The sequence below is a fragment of the Urtica dioica genome, chromosome 4 (assembly GCF_054948205.1).
Source record: "Urtica dioica subsp. dioica isolate 48M chromosome 4, U.dioica_male_clone48M_v1_H2, whole genome shotgun sequence".
Taxonomy (NCBI): domain Eukaryota; kingdom Viridiplantae; phylum Streptophyta; class Magnoliopsida; order Rosales; family Urticaceae; genus Urtica; species Urtica dioica.
The window spans coordinates 25,628,703-25,655,199 of NC_142759.1; the positions used below are offsets into that span (position 1 = coordinate 25,628,703).

Genomic DNA, 26,497 nt, shown 5'->3' on the forward strand with positions numbered 1-26,497 from the left:
TATTTTGGACTTTTGGGTGCGACTTTGTCGCACCCAAAGGTATGATGTTGGACTTTTGGGTGCGACTTAGTCGCACCCAAAGGTATAATGAGCTTTTGGGTGAGACTTTTAGGTGCGAAAAATCGCACCCGAAAGTAATTTTTGGTGCGACTTTTAGGTGCGAAAAGTCGCACCCAAAAGTCATCCGCACCGAAAAACTGTATTTGTAGTAGTGATTGCGAGTCCATGTCAATTAACATATTTAAGTTAATGATAGTTCTAAGTAATGACGTTTGGTATTTTGCCGCATAAAAAAGATGTGGTATATAAGTGTATATATTCGAAAAGTTATGGTATTTATGCCATCAATAACCCAAATTGCCTTAACTACAAACATTTGATAAATTTTTTCAATTTTCTACCAAAAGCTTAATTTGGTCAAAAATACTACTAAGCCACTTGTACAAATACAATTTTACCATTAACAGTTGATGTCAATAAACAGAGAACACAAAACTCACACATATCAACAATAGATGTCAATTGTCAATAGATGTCAATTGTTGACATCTATGTCAACAAACAGAGAACTCAAAACTCACACATGTCAACAATAGATGTCAATTATTGACATTTATGTTATCAATAGATGTCAATTGTTGACATCAACTGTTGATGGTAAAATTGTATTTGTACAAGTGGCTTACTAGTATTTTTTTTTTATCAAATTAAGTTTTTTGTGGGAAATTGAAAAAAACTTATTGAATGGTAGTTGTTGAGAATTAGAAATTTCATTATGTGGATATCAAAGTTAACAAAATATTAAGACCGCATGCTTCAAAAATATCTAAAAATTGACTTTTGTCCTTATTTCGGACAAAAATGTCCTTCTGACTATATAGTATCGTATGATATCATACGTATCGTACGCATCGTGATATTGTGTGGCATTATATGTCACGATAGTCAAAAGAGTATTTTGGTCCAAAATATATATTTTTGAAGTAAAAGGTTTAATCTTGATATTTTGTTAATTTTGAAATCTATAATATGAAATTTCACTTTTAAATGTACATCAATGCAGTTTTGAGATTGTATAGTGTACAAAAATCAAACGTCTAACATAATCGACAAAACAATTAAATAGAATTAAATTGACATTCCACTAAATACATGAACTATTTTCGAGATAAATAAAAGTAATAAATGATCACGCATGCTATTTTAATGACAAACTACCAAAATCCAATTTCCACATCTTCATTCTGAGCAGTCAAATGAAACTTCACATTCCGATCCGTGTCAAATATAAAAATCAACTGGAGCAGCTTTGGAGTTCAGATTCAAATCAAAATTAACTATTATCAAGTGGGGCTGCAAAATTAAAAAACAAAAACAAAAAACCAAAAAAAAACCAATGACTTCACACTCCAACTATCTGGGTCCAATAATACAATTCAGGTGGTAGAGAAGACTGAAGTGGAACTGCAGAAAAGAATTTCAATTAATACACAATGCAGATTTCAGTTTCTTGCTCTCGTGGAAGGAGACCCTTCAAATTCGTCGAAACCCCCAAAACCTCACCGATCACTGTCGACCCACGACCCAAAATCTCTCTCCCTCGAAGCATCAATGCCGCAACAACAAACCCATTTCCGCTCCGGCTCTCTCCGAGCCCGTGGCATCACCCGATCGCCAAAAAACAGAGCGCTGTTAGTTGCGGCATTTCGTCAAACAGTGAGAGGGCAGGCGGAGATCGGAGCGTGAGGCAGTGGATAGAGGCGATCGCCGAGGCGGTCTCGACGGCGTTCCCGGTTTGGGTGGCGCTGGGTTGCTTGTTGGGGCTGGTGAAGCCGAGCTCGTTCAATTGGGTTCAGCCCAAATGGACTGTTATGGGCATAACCGTGACTATGCTCGGAATGGGAATGACTCTCACTCTCGACGACCTTCGTGGCGCTTTGGCTATGCCCAAGGAGTTGCTAGCTGGTTTTTTCCTCCAATACTCCGTGAGTTTCTTAGTCAATATGAATTGTTTTTAAGGGTATAGTGATATCATATTCGTTCATAGTTTCGATAGTCTGAACTGTGAAGAAATAAAACTCTGCGTTCAGATCTGTCAACGAAGGCAAAGAAAATACCAAAAATTTCAGAAAGAAAGAAACTAGTCTTAAGGCGACAACATCAAATACGAAAGTTGTGTGATAGTACTTGTTGCAAATCATTGTCAAGTCTTAGGCGAAAGGTCTCTGGAAATCGCATGTCATAAAGTTCCTTGAATCCTTTCAACCCTCTAAAAAGTCATAGCTAGATAAATAGACACATTTGAATATAGCTTGTTAAGGCCGATGAGTTGCATTGTTACAGATAATGCCGATATCGGGGTTTGTTGTGAGTAAGCTTCTGAACTTGCCGCCCCATTACGCCGCTGGTTTAATACTGGTCGGCTGTTGCCCAGGAGGTATTATTATCATTTTCTCTCCTCCTTAACTTTATTTTCTTACCATGCATCCTATACTCATTCAATCGGCTTCATTACAGGAACCGCAAGTAACATCGTCACTTATATTGCTCGGTCCGTGAAATTCACCAAAAGTACTAGTAATAATGCAACTGTCATTCTACCTGAAAATCTTACTACATATTTGTCTTTTTCAGTGGAAACGTGGCGCTCTCGGTCCTAATGACCGCTGCAAGCACATTAACAGCTGTGGTTGGTACCCTAATTTAAGTTGGCACTTGAATATAAAAAATCCACTGTGTTTTTTTTTCCCCAGGAAAATATTGATGAACTATACCGGGTTCCGTGTTGCAGATCATGACCCCGTTTCTGACAGCCAAACTTGCCGGGCAGTACGTTGCAGTAGACGCGGTGGGGTTGTTACTCTCGACTCTTCAGGTGAAGTGTTTTCAGTTTGTTGACACTTGTCTCGGGTCAAATGATCGATTTCTTGCTCACGATGGTGTCTTGGGTTTGACGGTTGGAGGCAGGTGGTGCTTCTGCCGGTGGTGGGCGGGGCGTTCCTGAACCAGTACTTCGAAGGGGCGGTCAGGCTGATCTCTCCGGCGATGACTCCGATCGCAGTTGGGACTGTGGCCGTTCTCTGTGGCCACGCCATCGCACAGAGCTCCGCTGCCATTCTCCAATCCGGCCTCCAAGTCGTCCTCGCCGCCAGCATGCTTCACGCTTCCGGATTCTTCTTCGGGTACGCTCTCGCAAGGCTGATCGGGATCGACGTGGCGTCGTCGCGCACCATCTCCATCGAAGTTGGAATGCAGGTTAGTTTGGTTCTTAGAGCTTCCTTTTTTGGCAGCTTAATTGTAAAAAAAAAAAAAAAAATGTTTAAAATTGTTGAAACGGGGTTTGCCTGAGCTCTTAGGTAAAATATGAGCCTATTTGACAAGGGATGACAATTGGCTGGGTTAACCTTGGCTATACATATTATGATACTTGGACACAGAGGTAGACCTAAAGGTGTCAAAAGAGGGTCGGGTTGAGCTGAGCCTGGGGAATGATATCTTAGCTGAGCCTGAGACTATTGGTTCATTCTCTTAAGTTATATTATCAACAAGAGGCTGTACTTTATTTGTGACAAAAAAAACTTTAAAAAAAACTTACTTTTTTTTTTAAATCATTTACCTGTTTACCCACTTGAAATTTTTTATATTATGCATAAACAAATGGTAAATAAATAAATAATTTCTTATCTTACATGTAAGTATAATGTGTCTACTGATTTATACGGTAATATCTTGAATCGTTTATAACATCTATACCTAGCTTTCGAGTTGTAATGAAGATGTTTTTTTGGGGTGATATTAAATTGTGTGGGTGTGGCAGAATTCGGTTCTGGGAGTAGTTCTGGCGACGCAACACTTTGGGAACCCATTAACGGCAGTGCCGTGTGCGGTTTCGAGCGTTTGCCATTCCATCTTTGGCAGCGTATTGGCCGGCATTTGGAGACGATCCGTTCCGAACCCGACGTCCAAACAAGACTGATGTGATTTATTTTTTAATGTCATTCACTCAAAAGATTGTGTCTGAATAAGAATGGTCATCCATATGGTATCTGATCATGGTGTTGTAATCCAGTTATTTTCTTTATCTAGCTACCCTTGTTAATGTCTTACAATATTAGAGAATAGAGAGGGTTTTTTTGTTCAATTTTTCTAACGCACGCTTTTATTGTGTATTGCTTTCCCAAGCAAAAGAATGTACCTCTTATGTTCATGTAACTAAAAGGAAGTCCATATCAGTACATCATTATGGATTGACATTAAAATGAATAAATATGTTCACTTAGAAATGAATCAAATACTAATTAAAATATTCAGCAAACGTATCATCATCTAATATAGAGTGATTTGCACCAAAGTCACTTCTTACGAATAAAATTGCATCTATGTCACCACAAAAAAACGTGTTGCAAATAAGTCACTTTTATTTATTATTAGACCAAAATACCCTTAAAGTAGAATCATAGTTAAATATTTACAAAACAAAAGTAGATTAGAAGAAGAAAATAGAACCACAGTTAAATATTTACAAAAACAAAAGTAAACTAGAAGAAGAAAGTAGAACCACAGTTAAATATTTACAAAACAAAAGTAGACTAGAAGGCTGAATCTGTGATTCCGACGAGAGCTCCGGCGAGGGTTACGGCGGCGGTGGCCTCGTCGAAGCGGCGATCGGCGCAGTAGTCGGAGCTTATGCTAGAGAGATTAGGGTTTGTGAGAGAATTTGATGAGAGATTAGGGTTTGTGTGTGGATATGAATTCTTGTTGGGTATAAAATAAAAGGGTAATTAAGACATTGTATAGGTGACAAATATGCAAAAAAAAAAAAAAGAGAAAAATTTAGACTCATTTGTGATACAAATGAAATAATGTGCTGTTGTTGTGACTTCAACAACAAATTTCACAATATATAATCATATAAAAAGAGAAAAATTATGTCAGTAGCCCAATAGGTCACTTTCCTAAAAAAATGGCTAAAATTTTATTTTATTAAGAAAATAGCCCACAAAATCAAGGTTTCAAATGCCGACGATTTTCTCCGACAATCGTTAATGATGTCATTTTCGGACAGCAAACGGTCGACGAGTCTCTGTAAGTCATTTTTCGTTTTGATGTCATTGGAAATTCGGCGACAACGACTTGTCGTTTACATGAAAAATGACCGCTTGTTTTCGTATGTTATAAAGAGTAAAACCAAAGGAATTTCGGCCATTTTTAGAGAAATTCGGACGAAACGAAGGTCGGTGGAGATTTTCAGATTCTGTGTAGAAGACGACCCTATTTCAGCGACTTTCGGATAAGCTTAGGCTGATTTCCACAAAATTTCGGCGGCGATTGGAAATTTTCGGCGAGTTTCTAACCGATTTTTTTTAAACCCAGATTAAGTATTTCCTGATTTTGGTCTATAATATGATTTTTTTTAAATATAATGCCGTTCATTAAAGTTGTTTGTATTGCGATGATCTATGATATCTATTTTTTCATATTTTTCTGAGACTTCCAGCGAACCATCGAGATTTTCGGCGAGCCACCACATTTTATGGCGAACCACCACTTTTGTCTGGCAATATTTTATCTGTTTTTCTGTTGTTCAAGTAAGTTTATGATTCAAAAATATATAGAAATCTCGGAATTGTGATTGTGTGAATTTTTCAAATATGTTTTTCCGACGAAGGTGTTCGTAAACGAAATGAAATTAATTGAAATGAATGATGGAAATGAAATTGTTTGAAATATTGGAATGTAATTTTTTTAATTGAACGTGATTGAAATGAAATTGTTTGAAATATTGTAAAGAAATTGTTGTAATTGAAAGTAATGAAATGAAATTGTTGGACTTGAAAGTTATTTGAATGAAATTTATTGAAATACTGAATTGAAATTGAAAGTAATTGAAATAAAATTATTAGAGTTTGAATTGAAATTTTTAGATTTTGAATTGAAATGAAATTGTCATTTATGCTAGAAATGAAATTCGTAGAGTTTGAATTGAAATTGTTAGATTTTGAATTGAAATGAAATTTATTGAAATATTGAAACGAAATTGTTGGATCGAAGTAGTAATATTTCATAATTAAATATTTACGGAGTTCGATCATTTTTGTAGGAGAATGGTGGGCCATATTCGGAATCAACCGAGTTTTATCCAACTAGGACGTCCATCGGGATTCTATTGATACATTTCATTTTCTATTGTAACTATATACATTTCATTTTGTAGGAGAATGGTGGGCCATGTGCGGAATCAACTGAGTTTATCCAACTAGGACGTCCATCGGGATTCTATTGATACATTTCATTTTTCTATTGTAACTATATGTATGATTTGAAGTGTTTTAAATTTGGACTATATTTACACACACACACACACACACACACACACACATACATATATATATATATATATATATATATATATATAAGTATTTTTTATTTTGCAAGATTATTTCCGTTCGGTTTTCAATCTGCACGTCGGTTTTCCATCGAAAACGGAATTTGAAAATGGCATTTCATTTACCATTTTCCACATTTTTTCCGTTCGGTTTTTCATCGGCATGCCGGTTTTCCGTATATCGGGAGGCTCGAAACGGCAACGAAAACGGCATCTAAATCCTTGCACCAAACTCGCATTAAATTCATTAATTAATTAAAAAAGTAAATTAAACTTACTATTTAGTTAAATGATTTAATATAGGCCTGGTGGACTTTGGTTAGATTCTAAAAACGAGTTAGAAAAATGGGCAGTTGCAACAAATTCTTTTAAAAAAGAGAATATCTATTGAAAAAATAATTAAATTCAAAGCATTAATATATATATATATATATATATATATATATATATATATATATATATATATATATATATATGTGTGTGTGTGTGTGCTCGCGCGCGCACGCGTGTATGTGTGTGTGTAAAAGAAACTCATATAAAAAAGTATGATTTTCTGTGTGCATCTTATAAACAAATCATAAACCAATGAATAATGAAGTCATAAAATTATCGCAAATATAAATAAGAGTTTTATTATACTTGTTAGGGTTCTATAGTTATACGATATAGATACCTTAAATTTGTATAATAACAAACGTTTGGTTAATTATAGTTAATTAACCATCGATTCTATTAACAACAAATAATTGACAATTTTGCCTAAATAATTCATACCCGTTATGGGCCATGACCAATGTATATTGCTAAGAATCTCGTTGGGTGGCCAAGATTAGATGGCTGAGCACTCATTTGGAGGGCGTTAGAGGGTTAGCGGCAATAAGGTTGGCGTTATGGCTTGGTGGTCTCATGGTCCGGACCGAGCGTCGTCGAAGGGTCGGATAAATGGCTGGCCAAAATGTGGCCGGTCAAGGACCTTAATGGTTGACCAAGAGCTCATTAAGCAGGAAATTGTCGGCACATGAGGTCGACGAAAAAGCATGGTCAAGGAGTTGAGACCCAGAGACTTTGGAGAGCAGTGGCCGATGATATTTGAGGCATACCATGGTCAAGTAAGGTCAGTTGGCGGTAAGCATTGGCAAGACATGGACTTGGCATCACACGGAGACACAAAGCTATAGCATGCCTCAGGCGTGTCGTTTGATATGGCGTGACATCAAGGTGTAAAGATTTGAGATATGGCGTACCATTAAGAAAAGTAAAGTTAAAATATCCAACGTTACAATTTGCAATTGTTTTTGGCCATTGGATTTGCAACGCTCACAAATCCAACGGCTCAGCTTAAAATCGAAACTCATCTGATAGTGTTGCCAGTGGAACACATGGAAGGAAGGAATCTATGCTCTACCGATTGTTCAACGGTAAGAAATCATTCCATATACGTGTCCCCACAGAAGGAATCTTTTTGCACAATTTTCAAGAGCTGATGGTTGACATTTCCATTTGTCTTTCATGTCGAAAGCCCGAGACTATTATGTTTATATTTTAATTTTTAAGTTGAAATTTTAAACCCATATATTTTAAACCCAGGGTCCCATCTAAATTTTTTGTAAGATAAACAATTTAACAGAATGCAAATTCCCCGCCCGCGTATTTTTCCCTTTCAATTTAGCCCCAAACCCCATCTAAAGCCCGCGTATTTCTTTCTTAAATTTAGCCCACGAAAGTCCAAACCCGAATTACAAACACACCCTTCCTTTTTTTTAAAAATTTTAAAATTTCCCGCACAAAAGCCGTGACATTTCAGGTTTTAATTTTGAAATTCCCGTAATTTAATTAAACTCAATCACCCGCTTCTCTTCTCTTCCCTCCAAACCCCCCAAAAAAACCACACAACAAAAAACTCCCAATCAATCTCTAAATCTAACAAACTCCGTTTCTCAAGTCACTCTCCCAATCTCCCACAAACTCTCTCAACACGAAAATGGAATCTCTGCCTCCAAACAAACGATACAAACTCGCCCAAATCCACAAACACCAGAAACCCACCCTTCCCGCGAAAAAGCGAAAGCCCTCTTCGCCGGAGAAGCCACCATCACCGCCGTCCTCGTATTCCTTACCCGCCAAGAAGCGAGTCTGGGCTCTCCCTCCTCTCTTCGACCTCAACACAATCTACGAAGACAGCGACGAAGCCGATATCTCTCTCGCAAAACCTCCCATCATCGACGATGACGTGGCAAAACCTCCGATCGAGGATATCCCCGCCGAAAAACGTCCTACCATAGACGATGACGTGGAAAAATCCCCTATCGATGAAAAGGACGTGGCAAATCCTCAGACCGCCGACGAAGACGATGACGGAATCGTTTGCGCGATCTGCCAGAGCACCGACGGAGATCCGACGGACCCGATCGTTCTATGCGACGGCTGCGACGTCATGGTCCACGTCACCTGCTACGGCTCTCCGCTGATCCACGAAATCCCGTCCGGCGACTGGTTCTGCGCGCGCTGCTCCAACGGCGACTCGCCGTCGTGCAGTCTCTGCCCCAACCACGGCAGCGCGTTGAAGCCAACCACGGAGCCCGGGAAGTGGGCCCATGTGGTGTGCGCGTTGCTGGTTCCGGAGGTGTACTTCGAGGACTCTGAGGCGCGTGAGGGGATCAACCTGACGCGCGTGCCTCAGGCGCGTTGGGAGAGGCAGTGCTACGTGTGCGGCGGAGACGGTGGGTGCGTTGTGGAGTGTTCGGAGTTGAAGTGCGGGTTGGCTTTCCACGTCACTTGTGGGATTGATCAAGATTTTTGCTTTGAGTATATGAAAGGGAAGAGGACATCCGATGTGGTTGCTGGGTTTTGCAAGGCTCACTCTGATCTCTGGAAAAAGGTTTGACCTTAATTCTTTTTTGGATTTGTTTTTCTAAATTACTTTTGTTTGTTTTTTTTTGTGTGAAAAATGTGTTCTTGATTGTTTGTTTTGTTTGGCAGCAAGAAGCGAGTGGGAAGTACAAGATTGTTCCAAGGGAAGAAAAAGATTAGAACATGGATGCTTTTTTTTTTTTTCTTGGTTCTGAAATAATTTTATTTTAATTTATTAGTTTGCTTAGTATTTTCTTATTTTTGGTTCTTACTTTTTTGTTTTTTTGCATCAATATTATTGGTTCGCACTTGATTAACTGGTGATTGTACTCTTTACTTGAAGCTAATGGGAATAAACATTCAAATTTTTAAGAGATGTGCCTTCTGATATAGAAATTGCGATAGTTTTAACCCATCTGTTTCCGTAGAAATTGGTTATTGTATTACATCAGAACAATGTGGACGGAATGGAAATCTAGTACTGCCATTGTTTATGGAACCCAAATTTTCTGTTCCAAATGAATTTCTGATTTTGATTTTGCTATTGGAATGAAAAAGGATTCTGGTTCACCTACATTCCAACCCAGTAGTCCACGTTTAGCTGGGCCAGTCTAATTTGAGCCTGCCTTGTTTAATGATCCATCTCTCACATAAAGAAGAAATTAGATCAAGCAGTCTGATAAATTATAAACAGTGATACAGTACTGGGGGTTCGAATTATTCTTCTACCCTCTCTCTAAGCCGACAAACCACCACACCAAAATTGAGCATTGTAGATAACCTTGCTCACCGGAGAGTAGTGTGGGGAGATGTTTGGTTGGACAGATGGATTGTTGACATTCAGCTCATTAATCATGTCAAATTAATCTACTATACCAACATAGACGATAAGTAATATAAACGTTAATAAAATTCGAGTTTGCACGGGGTGAACAATATTTATGAGGTTTCTAGTTCAGGAGCTCACAGTAATCATACTACAACATGTTTTAAAAATATGTGTAAATGAATTTGAATGCAGTAGTTGTACCAATTTCTAAGAATCGTAAGTAGAAAAGCATAATTCGTCAAAATTCGAATCGGAAAATTGGATCAACACAATCAGAAATAACTAGCTTGCACGTGAAGTTCTCTGTGAAATGAGCGCCGAGAATAGAACAGGTGCAAAAATGGAGAATAGACATGATTTATCCCAGTCCAGATTCAATATGACTCCTAATCCAGCAAGGCCTGAAGAGAGTCCTATTTTGATGATCCGCTGTCTTCAAATGTGAGTACAAGTAAAAGGATCGATCAAACCCTTTGATCTCGGCTTCAAGCTTCAATTCAAAATCCCAAACCTCACAAACAGTTCTTCTCTCTCTGTTTCCCTCAGATCAAAACCCTCATTCCGATCTCTCTCTCTCTCTCTCTCTCTCTCTCTCTCTCAGGTTACAAGGTAACTAAATATGATTAGTACTTAACTAAGCTGAACTGTGTTTATATACGCACACGAACTCGGTTACAAAATCGTATCAACTTGCAAACTAACTTCAACTAACTATAACCACCTAAATGCAGTTGTTGATGACAAGACACAACTTTCACATAAATGAATAAAATCTTGATACATGCAACAAATATACAAGAGTTTGGTATTTAAGCTCTTGGAATTTGGTACTCAATTATAGTTACAGGTTAATTATGATCTCTCGCTAAATATAAATGGTTGAAATAAGAAGGTTAATACATTCTAGTACTTAGTAAGTCTCGGCGTGTTGGTTTTTGAAGCCCAACAACTCTTTTGCCGAAGCCCATTAGCTGAGGCCCACTGGGATGAAGATCAAGAGGCTTCAGCTCCTAGGTGTTGTGCTCTGTTGTTTAACCTAAACGACATCGTAGCGCATAAAGGAACAGAAGTCGTTGATCTCACCTGATCTGACGGTCACAAGCATTTCTTCGGGATCGCCTATCTCTTATAATGAGCTCGAGACCTTTTGTTCGAGTCATTACGTCCTGTTCGAATACTGTGTTAGGGTTTTCTCTATTCTTCTTCTCTCTCTGAGTGGTTTGTTCTTGAGCGATCGGCTTGATCGTGTTTCTTGTGTGAAACTGGTAAAAAGAATTGCCTGTGATTGAGAGTGTGAGATTGTATTCGTGAGTTTGAGAGATTGGTGATCTTGAGGGTGTAATCGAGACGAAGCTAGTACAGACCGAGTTTCTCCCACGAAGCTCAACGTGCACGTAGATCTTTTTGGATCGAAGCACGGGAAAAACCTGGTTGTGTCTTTTTCTTTTTCAGTACTTTACTTTCTTGCACAAATCGAGTAGTTATTTTTAGGTCATCTTTGTTGCATAGATTAGGGCTAAATACAACAGTGGTATCAGAGCCTTCTTTTTTCTCTCGTAGACCCGTGTTCTTCGAGCGATCCTTGCCCTAACCCTAGTTTCGCTGGATCCTAGGGTTTTCTTTGTTTCTTTGGTTGATCTATTTTTATATCTACTGTTCTTGTGTGTTAAGTACTCGCTCAGTTCTTGTTGGATTGCTTCTGTGTTTGTTTCTTTGAATCCCAGGCTCTAGAGAATGGGGATTGGACGATTGGAAATCTCTGCTTATGACGGAAAGACTGACTTTGGAGTCTGGAGCACCAAGATTCGAGCCCTGCTCTCTCACCACAAGGTGGTGATCGCCCTCGAGCCCAAAGAAGAGCTCTGGTCTGAAGATTGCAGAAAGAGGAAGGCGGAGATCGATGAAGAAGCCTACAATCTCCTCATTCTCAACCTCTCAGATGGCGTTATCAGAAAGGTATATGGAAGTAAGACCCCTCTTGCTCTTTGGGGTAAACTTCAGACCCTGTTCTCTAATCAGTCTGCTCCAAATCTGGCTTATTTGAAAGCATCTTTATTTTATTATAAGATGGATTCATCAAAGTCTGTCGATGACCACTTGGATGAGTTCCTTAAGCGCACCCTTGTGCTTAAAGGGACTGATCACGAGTTAGATGACACCAGCACTGTTATGATTTTGATGAACTCAATACCTGATAGTTATCAAGTTGTCAAGGATGCTTTTCAATACTCTGGTACTGTTCCTAGTTATGATCTGTTATGTTATGCTCTTAAGACTAGGGAGATGGAATTGAAGACTCAAAAGTCTAAGTCTGGTACAAATCTGTTTGTTAAGAATAAGTCTGGTAATGGAAATAACAAGAACAAGAAAGCCAAAGAAAAATCTTCCAAGAACCAGTCAGAAACCAGAAAATGTTATCACTGTGGTAAGGCTGGTCACTTGAGAAAAGATTGTTTCAAATGGCTAGAAAAGAACAAGAATAATACTAATCCTGAAACCAATGTTGCCTCCTCTTCTAACCCTGTGATTGAATCATCTGAAGTGTTGAATGTGTCTGAGAATACTGGTTTTGATAATTGGGTGTTAGATACAGGTTGTACTTTCCATATGTGTCCTCATAGTGATTGGTTTGTTGACTTGTCTCCTGTGTCTAACCAATATGTGTATATGGGAAATAACAACATGTGTGGTGTGGTTGGTGTTGGTTCTGTCAATTTGATGTTGAACAATGGAAAAAAGATAACCTTGACTGAGGTTAGGTTCATTCCTGACCTTAAAAGGAATCTCATTTCCTTGGGAGTGCTTGATAAGTTAGGTTTCTCCTATGGTGCTCAAAATGGTGTTCTTACTGTTTGCAAAAATAATAAGCCTGTTCTGTCTGCTACCCTTACCAATGGTCTATATGTTCTTGATGGTAAATATTACAATCTTGCTGTACATAGTTCGTTGTCTGTTGATACTAACAATGCAGAGACCCAACTTTGGCATCTGAGGCTGGGGCATATGAGTCAAAAGGGCTTGGCTGTCTTGCATAAGCAAGGTATGTTGGGTAAGAACTCTCTATCTGACTTGACTTTCTGTGAACCATGTGTCATGTCAAAACAGCATAGACTTAGATTCACGGCTGGCACTCATCTCTCATGTGCCAACCTGGACTATGTCCATGCTGATTTGTGGGGTCCATAAAGTCATGAAACTCATGGTGGAAACAAGTATTTTCTGAGTATTGTTGATGATTACTCAAGGAGAGCGTGGACTTTCCTTCTTAAAACTAAGGATGAAGCCTTCCTTAGATTTAAAGAATGGAAACTCCTTGAGGAAAATCAAACCAACAAGACTCTGAAAACACTTAGAACTGACAATGGTTTGGAATTTTGCAACACTGAATTTGACAATTTCTGTAAAGAACATGGCATCCTTAGGCATAGAACTGTTAGGAGTACCCCTCAGCAAAATGGGGTTGCTGAGAGAATGAATAGGACCCTGCTAGAAAAAGTTAGGGGCCTTCTGTTTACCTCTGGTCTGCCTAAAGCTTTTTGGGGTGAAGCCTTATACACTGCTACTTATCTCATCAATAGGAGCCCAAACAGAACCCTAGAGTTTAAGACCCCAATAGAAGTTTGGACCAATAGGAAGCCAGATCTGAGTCACCTTAGGATCTTTGGCTGTGCTGCGTATGCTCACCACATAGAAGGTAAGTTAGACCCGAGATCCATCAGATGTGTCCTGGTAGGATACCAACAGCAACAGGGAACCAAAGGTTATAGGTTATGGGATAGAGACTGTAAGGGTATTAAGATCATCATTAGCAGGGATGTAGTGTTTGATGAGAAAAACTTTCCTCTTAAGTTACCTTCTGAACTTATTGACACCCCCCTTAATGAGTCTGCCCCTGAAATTGAGAGTCCAACCATTGAGGTGGAGCCTAGTGTCCTTGCCCCTGTGCCTTATAGGGAACCTCAACCTGATGTTGATCACAATGATGATCAGGTCACTGATCAGGAGCCACCTGTCAGGTTAGAGCACACTGATCAGACTGAACATCATGATGTTTCAGCTCAGGAAGAGCTAGAAAACTATCAGTTGACTAGAGATAGAACTAGGAGGGACATTAGACCACCTGCTAGGTTCTCCTATGCTGACCTAGTTTACACTGCCCCTGCCCAAGACTTGAAAACCTTTGAGCCTGATTCTTATGTGGATGCCATGGGTTCTGAACACAGAGAAAAATGGCTTGAGGCCATGAAAGATGAGATGAAGTCTTTGGCGATTAATAAGACTTGGATTTTGGTTGAAAAGCCAAAGGCACAAAAATTGGTGGAGTGCAGGTGGCTTTACAAAATCAAAGAGGGTCTATTTGATCAGGACCCTCCTAGATTTAAAGCTAGATTGGTTGCAAAAGGCTACACCCAGAGAGAGGGAATTGACTTCACGGAGATTTTCTCTCCTGTAGTCAAATTCAAAACAATTAGAATCATCCTCTCTCTGGTTGCTTGCTTTGATCTTGAACTGGAACAGTTAGATGTCAAGACTGCCTTTCTCCATGGTGACTTGGAAGAAAAAATTTACATGAGACAACCCGAGGGATTTGTTGACAAAGCAAATGCAGAACAGGTTTGCCTCCTCATGAAATCTCTGTATGGCTTGAAACAAAGCCCCAGACAATGGTATAAGAAATTTGATTCTTTTGTCCTTGGTATTGGTTTTACTCGAAGTGAATATGACAGTTGCTTTTATTTCTCTTCTCTGAATGATATGCCTGTTTATCTTTTACTTTATGTTGATGATATGCTTATAGCTAGCAAGTCTGTTGTTAAGATTAACAAGCTTAAGAGGGATCTTAATTCTGCTTTTGATATGAAAGATCTAGGCCCTGCTAGAAAAATTCTTGGCATGATTATTGATAGAGATAGAAAAAATTGCATGCTTCGTGTTCATCAAAAGCCTTATCTTGAAAAGGTTGTTTCTAAGTTTGGTAGTTTGAATTGCAAAACTGTTCTGATGCCTCTTGCTCCTCATTTTGTTCTTGATAAGACATAGTGCCCTCAATCCAGGTCTGAAATCCTGAAAATGGAATCTGTGCCTTATGCAAATGCTATAGGTTCTTTGATGTATGCCATGATTAGCACTAGGCCTGATTTATCTTATGCTATATCTGTTCTAAGTAGGTTTATGTCTAATCCTGGATATGTGCATTGGAATGCTTTGAAATGTGTTATTGCCTATGTGAGCAGCACTATTGATATTGGTTTGTGCTATGGCAAGCGTAGCTCTTTGTTTGATCTGATTGGCTATGTTGATGCTGATTATGGTGGTGATAGGGACAATAGAAAGTCTACTACTTCTTTCTGTTTCACTCTTGGGAGCAATTGTATTTCTTGGAAGTCTAACTTGCAGTCTGTTATTGCCTTGTCTACCACTGAATCTGAATACATTGCTGTTTGTGATTGTTTTAAGGAAGTTGTTTGGCTTCAAGGCTTATTGAAAGAAGCTCATCTTATCAGCAACACTGTGGTTGTTTATTCAGACAGTCAAAGCGCTATACATTTAAGTAAAAATCCTGTGTATCATGAAAGAACGAAACATGTGGATGTAAGGTTTCATTACATCAGGGATTTGATCGCCTCTGATGTAGTAAAGCTCCAGAAAATTGATACTGAAAGTAATCCAGCTGATATGGGTACTAAAGTGGTTACTAACACTAAGTTCAAGCACTGCTTAGACTTGTTGTTTGTTGAGTGATGTTTTTTTAGGTACTGAGCAATGATGTGGTTGAAGAAGCCGGTCTGTATTGGTGATGTCTCGATTAAGGTGGAGCTTGCTGAGCTTCAGGTGGAGATTGTTGGTTTTGGAAGCCCAGCAACTCTTTTGCCGAAGCCCATTAGCTGAGGCCCACTGGGATGAAGATCAAGAGGCTTCAGCTCCTAGGTGTTGTGCTCTGTTGTTTAACCTAAACGACATCGTAGCGCATAAAGGAACAGAAGTCGTTGATCTCACCTGATCTGACGGTCACAAGCATTTCTTCGGGATCGCCTATCTCTTATAATGAGCTCGAGACCTTTTGTTCGAGTCATTACGTCCTGTTCGAATACTGTGTTAGGGTTTTCTCTATTCTTCTTCTCTCTCTGAGTGGTTTGTTCTTGAGCGATCGGCTTGATCGTGTTTCTTGTGTGAAACTGGTAAAAAGAATTGCCTGTGATTGAGAGTGTGAGATTGTATTCGTGAGTTTGAGAGATTGGTGATCTTGAGGGTGTAATCGAGACGAAGCTAGTACAGACCGAGTTTCTCCCACGAAGCTCAACGTGCATGTAGATCTTTTTGGATCGAAGCACGGGAAAAACCTGGTTGTGTCTTTTTCTTTTTCAGTACTTTATTTTCTTGCACAAATCGAGTAGTTATTTTTTAGGTCATCTTTGTTGCATAGATTAGGGCTAAATACAACACGGCGTTATGTTCCGATGGAACCGAAATTTGAGAGTGAGTGTAATAGAATGTTTAGTTACAATACAACCCAAAATTTTGGCTAAATCATAACGGAATACTCCGTTCCAATTTATTTCGGGATGTCATGCAATATACGATTTTCAAACATAAAAGACACTCTTATATAATTTAAAAAAAAAAACAAAAAACAAATTAGGTAAACAATATCAAAGAGTATAAAACATTAAGAAATAAAAAAGTTGAAAAAATTCAAATGGGTTGGATTATCAGATTAACGGGCTGAAATGTTATGAGTATTCCACGTTAATCCATTTCGAAAGAGTATTATCCAACCCATTTAGACCGGGTGAATGTGTATCAAGGTAATGAGACATTCTTATGTTCGACGCTATTTTAACCGGATATAAGGCCACATAGTGGTTAGAGCCTCCCTGAATTTAATTAAAAATATAATTATAAGCATTTTTTTTTCCAGTAATAAAACCATTATTTTGACAAAAAATTTCTATATTTTAAAAGTCAAACTCATCCAACATATATCTTCTTCTCCTTCAAAATTTTATTAACAATTTAAAAATATTACTAATTTTGTGGATTAAAAAAAACTATTGCTTTTATTATTATCATAAATCACTTGAATTTTGTTTTCATCGTATCCCCTAAAATCAATTATAGATTCGTCCCTGTTTGTAATACAGTTTGTATCAGCATATATTAATATACTGTATTATTAAATGTTACGCGTATATTTATGGTAGCAAGTGAATGGAAGAGTTAAATAATTGGAATTTTGTTAATTGAACAAATTATACAAATTCAAAATAACCACAATTGAAGTAATGTTGAATGAATACTGGAACGTTTAGCCACTGTTAAATCACAAGTTGATGCGGTCAAGCATTATTGTCTCGTCGTTGGCAATAAAATAGCATAATCCCACTAAAATAGTTATTTTTTAATTTTATTTTATTTAAATTTATCACTATTAAGAAGATTGTTCACCATTCAATAAATTATATTGGACAAAAGTCACAAAACACAACATTACTAAAAACGGATGACGTTCCAAACAAAATTTAGCCGGTTCCCCAAAATCCGGATATAGAGGGTTGTAGTTGTACAAATAAATCTCCATACCCACGTGTCACGCCACAACCACGCGACAAGCGAGACCGCTCTTCCACAAAATACCCAAATTCCTCACACAAAATGGATTTTGTTCTTTTCTTGTTTTTAGTGTTATTCTTAGCAAAGATATAGAAAACAAAACAAACTAGCTATATCATCGATTGCCAAACTATTTTTCTAAAAGATCTTCATCTCTTCCGCATCTCTTACGACCAAAAAGAAAATGAAAGAGAGAAGCTTTATCCTAGCCCTAATAATCATCACATCTTCTATCCTAATAATAACATCTAGGGCACAACAAAGCCACCCAAACCCGGCGGTTTTAGACAGCTCAGGAAATCCTCTACGGCGTAACCAAAAATACTTTATCAAGACCAAGATAACCGAAACCAATAAAAACCCAATGGTCACACTTCTCAACCGAACCGCCATGTCATCATCAACGATGTCCGTGGGGCTCGAAGACGACGTGTCGGTGTTCTCTTCGGGTCTCCCTCTCGTCCTCTCTCCGTTTATCGCGGGAGAGAAGACGGTGAGAGAGATGAAGAACTTCAAGGTCGGGTTTTCAAACTCAGAGAGAGGCGAGTCCGTGATCGTGTGGAGGGTCGGGCTAAGAGAGGCGAGGAATCAGAGGCGGTTTCTCATCACCGGAGATAATGTCGGGTATTCAAACTACTTCCACCTCAGCAAATTAGGGCACGGGAATTCGTACGGTCTTAGGTGGTGTCCAACGGAGATTTGCGGTGCTTGTAAGTTTGTTTGCGGAGATGTTGGCGTTTTTGTTGAGAATGGGAAGAGGTTTTTGGCTTTGGATGGTGATTCGGTTCTTCCAATTGTGTTTGTTAAAGCTTGAATTATAATACGGTTATAGAGAGAACAAGGAATAAGAGTTTAGACATGCATGTACGTGAATATATATATATATATATATATATATATATATTATATATACACATATGATTGCAATTTATTCGTGCGCTAATTTTATATGTAAATTTGTAATTAGCTAGTTTTGCATATATCTTCTTAGACAATTTGTTGGTTTGTCATGATCAATATTTCAAATACCGATATAATACCGAAGTTTTGAATTTAATGATATATCGATTACTGATTGATATATCAATGGTATCTTATAATATTTACAATACCGATTATATATATTAAAAAAATTAATTTTTAAAAAATCTAATATATATATATATATATATATATACACACACACAATAGGACGGCGGGCCGGGGGCTATTTGGGCGGCAGCGGGTGGGCCTAGGGCGGGCCGAGGGCTGTTTGGGTGGCAGCGGGTACGAGGGGAGGACCGGGCTGAGTCGAGGGATGGTCACAGGCGGCGGGGGACGACCGGGCTGAGTCGAGGTGGTCACGGGTGGCGGGGGACGACCTGCAGGTCGGAGAAAGACAGAAGTAAGAGAGAGAGAGAGAGAGAGAGAGAGAGAGAGAGAGAGAGAGAGAGAGAGAGAGAGAGAGAGAGAGAGAGAGAGAGACGTACGTCACGGTGCCGGGGAGGTCACGGCGGCAGAGAGGCGCACGGGCGGCGGAGAGGTCACGGGCGGCGGGGGACGACCGGGCTGAGCCGAGGTGGTCACGGGCGGCGGGGGACGACCTGCAAGTCGGAGAGACAGAATAAGAGAGAGAGAGAGAGATAGATAGATAGAGAGAGAGACGTACCTTGGAGGAGGACGACGAAGGGGTCACGGTGGCAGGGAGGTCACGGCGGCGGGGGAGGTCATGGCGGAGGAAGAAGAACGAGCGTCGGAGAGAGAGAGTGTTAGATAGAGATAGAGGCGCACGGTTTGGGCGAGAGGAAGAAGACGCTCGGCATTTAAAATACCCTAAACTATTAGGTGCGATATTGTCGCACCTAATAGTCATATTGGGTGCGACAATGTCGCACCTAATGTGAAATTCCAGAACAAAAAATATTCGGGGAGAATTTTTGACCGTTTTAAATTTTTTAAACTCATTAGGTGCGACAAATGTCGCATCTAAAGGTATTAGGTGCGACAAATGTCGCACCCAATAGTATCAGGTGCGACAGTGTCATATTAGGTGCGACAAAGTCGCACCGGATAGCACTAATCATCAGCGAAATTTTTAGTCGCTTGGAGGACTATCTGGTGCGACATGTCGCACCTAATGTTAGCTTAGGTGCGACTATTAGGTGCGACATGTCGCGCTTAGGTGCGACTATTAGGTGCGACATGTCGCACCTAATACCATTCCGCACCCAATATGTTAATTTGTAGTAGTGACACGTCATCGATTCCAAATTATAAAAGTACAATTCAAGTACTACATCGTTTATCACCCTTAATTTTGTTGCATTGGTTTAAAAAATGAAGTGGCTCGCTCTTGCTTTTACATTATATCAATAGTACTTGATATCTTCGATTATTAATTATTATACTCTTAAAATTGTTCTACATTTTATTTCAAAAAAATGATTTTTAATTTAAATTAAAATGACACAATGAATAAAAAAATAGTACAAAATGTAAAGGAAACAAAAATATAAAATTGACGAAATTGCGCGACCATCGCACGCAAGTACTATTTAAATATTCATACTTCAATATCTAGTATTATCCACAAGTTAATTAACACCCAACATTTGACTTTGAATTAAATCGGCCTGAAAATACATATAAAACATTATCTTCTCCATTCCACCTAACCAGCAGACATTATTTTAACCCGGATAATCTAAGAGACTTGGATCTGTACCCATTAATACAATTTGAAGCATAAAAAACTTTTACGTATATCTCGAACTCTTTATTTATTTGATTTGGGAACTTTGGAACCACATGAACAATGTTTGCGCTGGGAAAAAGTTGTGGAATCCGGGAGACCTCGTGGAGTGGACGGAGAGATTCGTTCAAGACTTTCGGGAAGCTACATTTGGTCTCGCGGAACCGGTTCTTCTTGCGTGGAGAGGAAGTGGAGGCCTCCACCGGAGGGCATAATCGCGATTTCTGTTGATGCAGCTGTGCGCCCTCATGATAGAAGATCCGGGATTGGGTGTATCGCGCGAGATGCTTTGGGGATGGTTCTCGGATCCGAGATTTCCGTCCGGCATCAAGGTCTCTCGCCTCAACTGTCGGAAGCCTCGGCGATCCTTCAAGGTATGATCTTTGCAGTAGAGCTAGGCTGGAAGAACGTGGTAATCCAATCCGATTGCCTTGAGGTGGTGTCTACTATTCGTCAGGGTACTTCCCCTATTTCGGAACTTGGTACTTTCATTGATGATATTTTGATGCTTAGGCCTAATTTTGATAATATAGACTTTGGGTTTCATTCTCGGGATTGTAATAAGGTTGCCCATAACCTTGCTAGTTTTGCTCTTAATTTTGAGACGGGCGCCCGGTGGTTGGGCTCGGTTCCTCCTTGTGCTGTTTTAGAGGTCGAGCACAATCGCCGTGGTATTAGCCCTTGATGTGTAACCACGGTTTTCCTCCGCCATACGTGAGGGTTTTAATGATATTCTACCCGTGGTGCTGCCCACGGTTTATTTAATAAAATAAAATAAAAACTTTTACGTATCTAGTTAAACTCAAGCTTCAAACCATCGACGATATATCATGATATATCGCCGATATTATATCATTTCGTTTTATAAATAAACGTTATTATATCGAAATATTTCGACAATACCATCAAAATACCGCGATATTTTGACAGTTAAAAAAGCTAAAATATTGATTAATATAAAAAAATTCGTCCGAATTAGCTAAAATATCGACCAAATATTTCGTCACTTTTGTCTTTATCAACTCTTTTTTTTTAAATTTTTTTATATTTTTAATAAGACTTTATCAACTCTTTAATCAAGACTTTCTTTTATTTTTTTGGCCAACATTAAATTATCTCAATTCAAGGAATGTGATCGTCCTAACTCCCAATTGCGCCCCTATAAATATACCTCTTAACACACACAAGCACATTTCAACATAAACATACCAAAAAGAGAACACAATAAACAAAACCCTAATTTAAAATAAAGAAGTAATTGTCTTTTTTTTTTTTTTTTTTTTTTTTTTTTATGTTTGATAATGAATATTGATTGTTGAAGGCAAGTTACAAGTATTTGTTGTTAAACAGGAGAGCTAACGCTATGTACCACGAAACCGAAGAATAATTACGACCACCTTTCGATTTCCGTGTAGAGGTCATTGCATTTAAGACTTGGTTCTACAAGATTTGACACTAGTCAAGTGGTCACTGATTATGTAAATTTAAAATTTGATAATGAATATTGATTTTTGAAGACATGTTTTTGTAATATTTGTTGTTAAACAACAAATGAACTAGTTACATACTAGTCACTAAATAAGGTGAATTACTTACTTAATAGTCAACAAATAAGATGAATTAGTGATGTACTAGTCACTATATAAGGTGAATTAGTTACTTAATAGTCACTAAATAAGGTGAATTAGTTACTACTCACTAAATAAGGTGAATTAGTTAGTTAATAGTCACTAAATAATGTGAATTAATTACATATTAGTCACTAAATAAGGTAAATTAGTTATTTAATAGTCACTAAATAAAATGAATTAGCTACGTACTAATCATTAACTTGTAACTATTTCCTGATAATTATTTATAAAACTGTAACTAAATACTAAAACTCTTATTGAAATGAGTCTTAAATACAAGGTGATATTTCTATTGAAGAATTAATATTGGTGATGATAAGTTATGATTTGAAAATTGCATAACTTGTTGTCAACAAATTTAGTAGATAATGCATCGTTTTCACCTCTTTGACAAATGATTCGCATTTCGGATGTTTACTACTATTATAAAAAATGGACTTCAATGTAAACAATGCTAATGAGTCTATATCAGTCTCTTTTTTCACGTATTTGCTTTATCATACAATTAATTAGTGATTAACTTGTATCTAATTCTTTGGGAATTTGTGACGAACTTATAACATTTTCTTTTAAATTAATGACAAATTTGTCACTAAATCTTCAAACAGAAGAATCATGATTTTTTTTTTAAATTGAATTTCGTATTTCAGATTTCAAGTTTTAAAACAAGATTTATATATGTATTTTTCAAATAATGCATATATACAAAAGTAGAAGAGAAAAAAATAGTAAAAATAAAAACTGCTAGAAAGGAAAAAAAGTATATAGAAAAAAAAAGTAAATAGGAATAGAGAAAAAGATGGAGGAAGTGAGAAAAAGAATGATGAAGTAGAGAATTGGCGTGAAAAAGAGTGAAAATGAGATAGAAAAGTGTTAAGAAGAAGAGAGAGAAAGAAATGATGTTTTGTGGTATTGAAGAGAGAGAGAGAGAGAGAGAGAGAGAGAGAGAGAGAGAGAGAGAGAAATTACTTTTGTTTTGTTTTGATTGGTTGAGATTTTTTAGGTATTTGAAACTAGGTGGTATGACTTAGTAAATAAACATAAATAACAAGGTTATAGTTAGTAAGTTTTATTTATCTCTCTCTCTTGATTGCATTTATCTCTCTAATTTACTTCTAGATATGCCATTAAAAAAAAAAGTAATGTGTCCACACCACACTCTCTAATTTACTCATAGTGAAGTCTTAATTTTTGTGCCTAAATAAATACATGAGACTACGCATTTTAGTGATCTAAATTAAAACTATATTAATGATGCAATCTCATGGAATCACACAAATTTTTTTTAATCATGTTAGTTGAAAAGGGATTTTAAATAATGACTTTATTAGTATCATGTGTTTAAATCCAAATGCACGATTTATCCCATCCGTTTTAAAAATATTAGACGTCTTCCTTCATATGAATATAAATGACATATAGCTCACCTAAAAATATGTTATATCGCTAATACCATATTCTTCGTTTATTTTTTATCAATTTTTTTTGAACTCCCTAAAATTCCCTCAATAGAATAACTCTTTATTTTCTACTATATGTATAATTAAATATAAATTTTTCTTTATAAAAAATAAATGATTTTTTTTTATAAAGAGATGTTTTAATTTTTTTTTTTATAAAATAGTAAATAAATATTTATTTTAGCAAGGGTATTTTAAGGAGTTCAATAATTGGTTTTGATAAAAATTAATTGAAAATGGTGATATTTGCGATATAACACATATCTAGCGGATGTATGTGTCATTTATATTAAATTGAAGAGAGATGTCTGATATTTTTGAAAATTTAAGGAATAAAGCGGTATTTCAATTAAACGCAGATGATATTGTTGATATTTTCCTTTTTAAATATAATTATTCATCTGCGAAAGTGGAGAGCAATATACAAAGATTAAAGAAAAATTAGAGTACAAATAGTGGTGAGAAATTAAAGAAAGATAAAAGTGAGTTATTAAAGGTAAATGTATATTCTCCTTAAAGAAAAAGAAAAGTATAATTTTGAAATATGCAATTATAGAGTTTATATTTGATTGAGTGATGTAGCTAAATAGCTAATTTAAAGTTATGAATTTGTAAAATAGCCAAAGTTTGTCTTAATTTAGTGAAATAATCAAAATGTGCATCGATATGGTTTCAATTTTTTTTATCCCAATATCAATTTATTTGAAAGTGATAAATTGTTTAAAATAATCGTAAAAAAATTTAATCTTGGCTGTCAAATTTTTTTTGAAAACGTAAATTTGACTATTTTGTTGAAAAGTTGAAACTTTGGTTATTTTGCTCATCAATAAATTTAAAATGACTATTTTGTACAATATTTTTGTTAGTAGGGTTCATTAAGAAAATAGCCAACTTAAACGTTTGATATTGCTAAATAACCAACGTTTGGTAAATCTTAGGTAAATAGCCATTTTCATGTATTTACAGATGTAGATCTTAGATAATAACCACTTCCATATATTAGGCACGTCATTATTTGCGGTTATTTACCTAAGATTTACCAAACATTGACTATCTAGCAATGTCAAATGTTTAAATTGACTATTTTTCTAATTTTCTGTTGTTAGTACTATACATAATGAAGGCAAAATAATGGTTTTTTTTAGGAAATGGTGGCAATAATACCCAATGTTTTATCAAACCATGACTTATATACTCAATCTTTTAATTCTTTGGCAAAAATACCTAACGTTACTATTTTGTCATCCGTTACTACTAAGTCCCTTACATGTTATTTGAACGGTCAAGATTGAACAATTAATAATAATTATTATTATTATTATTATTATTATTATTATTAATAACTATTATTAAGTAAAATGAATACACTAAAAAAAGATTGAAAAAACAAAAACAAACGATGCCTAAAACCCCAGCCTCTATCGACGAACACTAAAACCCTAATCGACCCTAATCGACGACAGATTTCGACGAACCAGCCTCTGTCGACGATATCTGATCATGGTGATGGCGAGGAAGACAGATTTCGACTTTTGGAAATTGAGTTTAATCATTCCGACGCGGAGGAGGGTCATAACCCAGAAGGCAGAGAATGGCGTGAGGTGTTGAATGAAATCTGCAACGTCGAAGAGGCTGACGATGAAGAATCTGATGGAGTGGGATCAGAGAGTTGTCTCGATAGTCTCTGCAGCGATGACGAGGATGGTGAGCAGGTGTTGAAGAAGAGTAGGAGAGAGTTCAACCCTCGATTAAGTCTTGACAATTTTCAGTTCAAATTAGGTATAAAATTTCCTTCTATGGTTCATCCGAGGCATGTTTTGAAGGAAGTGTTCATTATGAATAATCGGGAGTACAAGATTGTGGTGAATGACGCAACACGGTTAAGGGCTAAGTGCAATGCCGAGGGTTGCAAATGGCTCTTGTATGCATGGCTGCAGGGATAGAGGCGCACGAAAGGAAAGGGAGGTAAGGAAGGAAGAGAAGGAGTAAAGTTTTCCCGCGTGGGTGGAAAAATTCCATCGTCGTAAGGGGGCTCATGTATATTACTGTTCTATTAACTCTTTGCATTCTTATCCAAGAAATTAGGTCTGACCTTGAATGCAAGGTATCGAAATGACGAAGTGTCGGAGAAGAAGTCGGTAAGAGTAAATACTCTGAATGATAACCATGAGTGCGGAATAATCTTCAACAATAAGCATGTCACGAGTCCTTGGCTAGTTGATCGCTTCCTAGAGCATTTTAGATTGAATCCTAACTTGGATTACAAGTGCTTCAAGGAAATGAGTGCTGCGTCCAATTTTTGTCACGTCTCGAGTCCGGTGTTCTACTCGGCGAGGAGATTCGCTCTTCAGAAATTAGAGGGCACGATAAAGGAACAATATGCAATTCTCGATGGCTATTGCAAACAGCTCCAATCTACAAACCCAGGTACCACAACTATTCTTGAGACTAATCTAGTTGAAGGAAAAAGAGTATTTGAAAGGGCTAACATTTGTTTAACGACTTGTAAGGACGGGTTCAACAAAGGTTGTAGACCGATCATAGGGTTTGACGGCTGTTTTCTTAAGGGTTTTAGCAAACGAATGATACTTGCTGCTATTGGTCTTGACGCCAATAACTCTCAATTTCCAATAGCCTTTGCCGTTGTTGTCGCTGTTTTTCGGACAACTATTTAGGAGCCAGAGACGGTTAGACCCAAGGCCGGACCAAGTGGTCTCGTCTCGGCTCGAGCGTGTCGGACTTGGTATCCCAAGTCGTCCCTTAGCTGTGGATGTCCCTTGAGTTCGTCAGAGTACCTGAAAAGGAGTAGAGAACACGTGAACTACAAAGGGGAAACAGGGGGGGTGCCCCTGTTTACCTCTCCGACGCTCAACATTAGTGGGATTGAGGTGGAGTATAGAGGTTTTAGGGGTGTTTAGGGGCCAAAGCTTGAGAGAAACGAGCGAGGTACGAGTTCGGCAGCGTTTCAGTACTCAAGAATGGATTACCTGGGTCAAGGGA

General features: G+C 37.6%; 3 protein-coding genes across 3 annotated transcripts; all 3 read left to right on the forward strand.

The window, feature by feature from the left end:
- Positions 1-1,276: 1,276 nt before the first annotated feature.
- On the forward strand, positions 1,277-4,150 carry LOC149401379 (putative sodium/metabolite cotransporter BASS1, chloroplastic). Its single transcript, XM_089610557.1, has 7 exons — positions 1,277-1,985; positions 2,344-2,437; positions 2,518-2,551; positions 2,635-2,689; positions 2,792-2,875; positions 2,968-3,255; positions 3,818-4,150. Exons 1-7 carry the CDS (start codon positions 1,494-1,496, stop codon positions 3,974-3,976), a joined length of 1,206 nt encoding a protein of 401 aa, XP_089466683.1. The 5' UTR covers positions 1,277-1,493; the 3' UTR covers positions 3,977-4,150.
- A 4,072-nt stretch (positions 4,151-8,222) lies between these two features.
- Positions 8,223-9,729, forward strand: LOC149401380 (RING/FYVE/PHD zinc finger superfamily protein). Its single transcript, XM_089611119.1, has 2 exons — positions 8,223-9,263; positions 9,365-9,729. Exons 1-2 carry the CDS (start codon positions 8,367-8,369, stop codon positions 9,413-9,415), a joined length of 948 nt encoding a protein of 315 aa, XP_089467245.1. The 5' UTR covers positions 8,223-8,366; the 3' UTR covers positions 9,416-9,729.
- Positions 9,730-17,812: 8,083 nt separating this feature from the next.
- On the forward strand, positions 17,813-18,552 carry LOC149401381 (kunitz type trypsin inhibitor 111-like). The gene has a single exon (XM_089613099.1). The coding sequence runs from the start codon at positions 17,860-17,862 to the stop codon at positions 18,487-18,489; it is 630 nt and encodes a 209-aa protein (XP_089469225.1). The 5' UTR covers positions 17,813-17,859; the 3' UTR covers positions 18,490-18,552.
- Positions 18,553-26,497: the final 7,945 nt, after the last annotated feature.